The 1,896-nt window shown below is 49.2% G+C and overlaps 1 protein-coding gene across 1 annotated transcript; it reads left to right on the top strand.

The window, feature by feature from the left end:
- The first annotated feature begins 204 nt into the window (after window positions 1-204).
- LOC110319788 (late cornified envelope protein 1F-like) lies at window positions 205-1,483 on the top strand. The gene is made up of 2 exons (XM_021195358.1): window positions 205-245; window positions 888-1,483. Exon 2 carries the CDS (start codon window positions 910-912, stop codon window positions 1,291-1,293), a length of 384 nt encoding a protein of 127 aa, XP_021051017.1. The 5' UTR covers window positions 205-245; window positions 888-909; the 3' UTR covers window positions 1,294-1,483.
- Window positions 1,484-1,896: the final 413 nt, after the last annotated feature.

Below are 1,896 nucleotides of genomic sequence, written 5' to 3'. Positions count from 1 at the left end.
AGATATTTGTAGTCTCTAACTAACCATATTCCTCTTGAACTATTCCCAGAGAGATCCTAGAGTTCCAAACTAGGGAGTATGAGAAGAGTCATCTTCCATTCCAGCCTGGGAAAGTGACGGTTCTACATACACATGCTGTGTCTCACTTCTAAGAATTTCCCAGGCCTAGCATAAAAGGGCTCCTGTGCCAGGTCCACCAGTCCTCAGCGTTACCAGTTTCAGGCCCTGCTTCTTCTGCTGAACAAGTGAGTGCTTAGCAAGGAAGATTGGGGAGGGAGAGAGCCAGAACTTTGTGGGAGGAGGGCAGAAGGAGGTGGGGAGACCCCAGGGGCAGGGAAGCCAACATGAAACATGTTTTTTCAGTCTCATCTCGACTTAGGCTGAAGTTATCTTTGCGGATGGTGGTCGGCACCTCTCTTGGTCTGGTTAACATCTGGTGAAGCAAGTATCAGGGCTGTGACTGTCTCAGATTGGGACAAAATGCAATGGGGAAAATGGCAATGGGAGAATATAATAAACCAGGAGGAGTCAGGAGAGTTGGGTTACTGGTGTTAGTAATCCTATAATCCTCTTCTAGAAAATTCTCTCGAGAGGACAGGGTCTCACTGGTGTGTAAGAAAGATAAGTCTATCATGTTGAGATTCCTGTGTCAAATAGCTCTGCCTCGGGAATCCTAGGACTACGTCAGAAGGTGGTTAGAGTCACTTACTGGTGGAAACTACACTGCCAGAGATCTTATACTGCATCCAATTTCACTTCACGTCAGGTCCCCAATAATTATAGGTCTTGTTCGTGAAATAGTTTGTCTTAGAATCACTGTCTAACAGAATTGAGGATGGATATGTCTACTTGACACTTGTACTGATGGCTTTTATATTTCTCTTTAGGTTTTCAGACTTCCTCCCAAGAATGTCCTGCCAGCAGAACCAGCAACAGTGCCAGCCCCCTCCCAAGTGCACCCCCAAGTGCCCTCCCAAGTGCCAGACTCCCAAATGCTCTCCCAAGTGCCCCCCTAAGTGTCCTCCCAAGTGCCCCCCTGTGTCTTCCTGCTGTAGCCTGGGTTCTGGGGGCTGCTGTGGCTCCAGCTCTGGGGGCTGCTGCAGCTCTGGGGGCTGCTGCAGTTCTGGGGGTGGTGGCTGCTGTCTGAGCCACCACAGACCCCGCAGATCTTTTCATCGCCATCGTCACAGCTCTGGATGCTGTAGCAGTGGTGGCAGCAGTGGCTGCTGTGGCAGCAGTGGAGGCAGCAGTGGCTGCTGTGGTGGTAACCAGCAGTCTGGGGACTGCTGCTGACCTGGGCCATGAAGCCTTCAGACAAGCAATAAGGAAGGCAACCATGTTCACAGGACCTGCTCTTGCCTGCTATTCCTCCCTCTCTTCTTGTCTTCTGTGTTCTGAATTTCAAGATGATGAATTTTTCAGTGAAGTTCAAATTTTACTCTCTACTCACATCCCCTTCTGTGGTTCCAAATAAAATCTTTCCCAACAATCTTTATTGGTTTCTTGCTTATTTTCTCCAGCATTCTCTCCAAGTCATGGTTGACAACTGGGACTCAGTGGTGCCCTTTTAGGAACATAAGCCTGGTTCAGAAATGTGGGTGAAGTCACTATGCAAAGTGACACATGGTGGGACTCATGGCTCCAGCTGCATATGGAGCCGAGGATGGCCTAGTTGGTCATCAGCGGGAGGAGAGGCCCTTGGTCCTGTGAAGGCTCTAGGTCCCAGCATAGGGGAATGCCAGGGCCAGGAAGAGGGAGTGGGTGGGTTGGTGAGCAGGGGGAGTTGGAGGAAATGGGGGAGGGTGTTTTTCAGAGGGGAAGCCAGTAAAGGGGATGCCATTTGAAATGTAAATAAAGAAAATATCCTTAAAAAAAAGAAAGAAAAAAGAAAAAAAC

The sequence above is a fragment of the Mus pahari genome, chromosome 4 (assembly GCF_900095145.1).
Source record: "Mus pahari chromosome 4, PAHARI_EIJ_v1.1, whole genome shotgun sequence".
Taxonomy (NCBI): Eukaryota; Metazoa; Chordata; class Mammalia; order Rodentia; family Muridae; genus Mus; species Mus pahari.
This window is presented reverse-complemented; position numbering and strand designations above follow the sequence as displayed.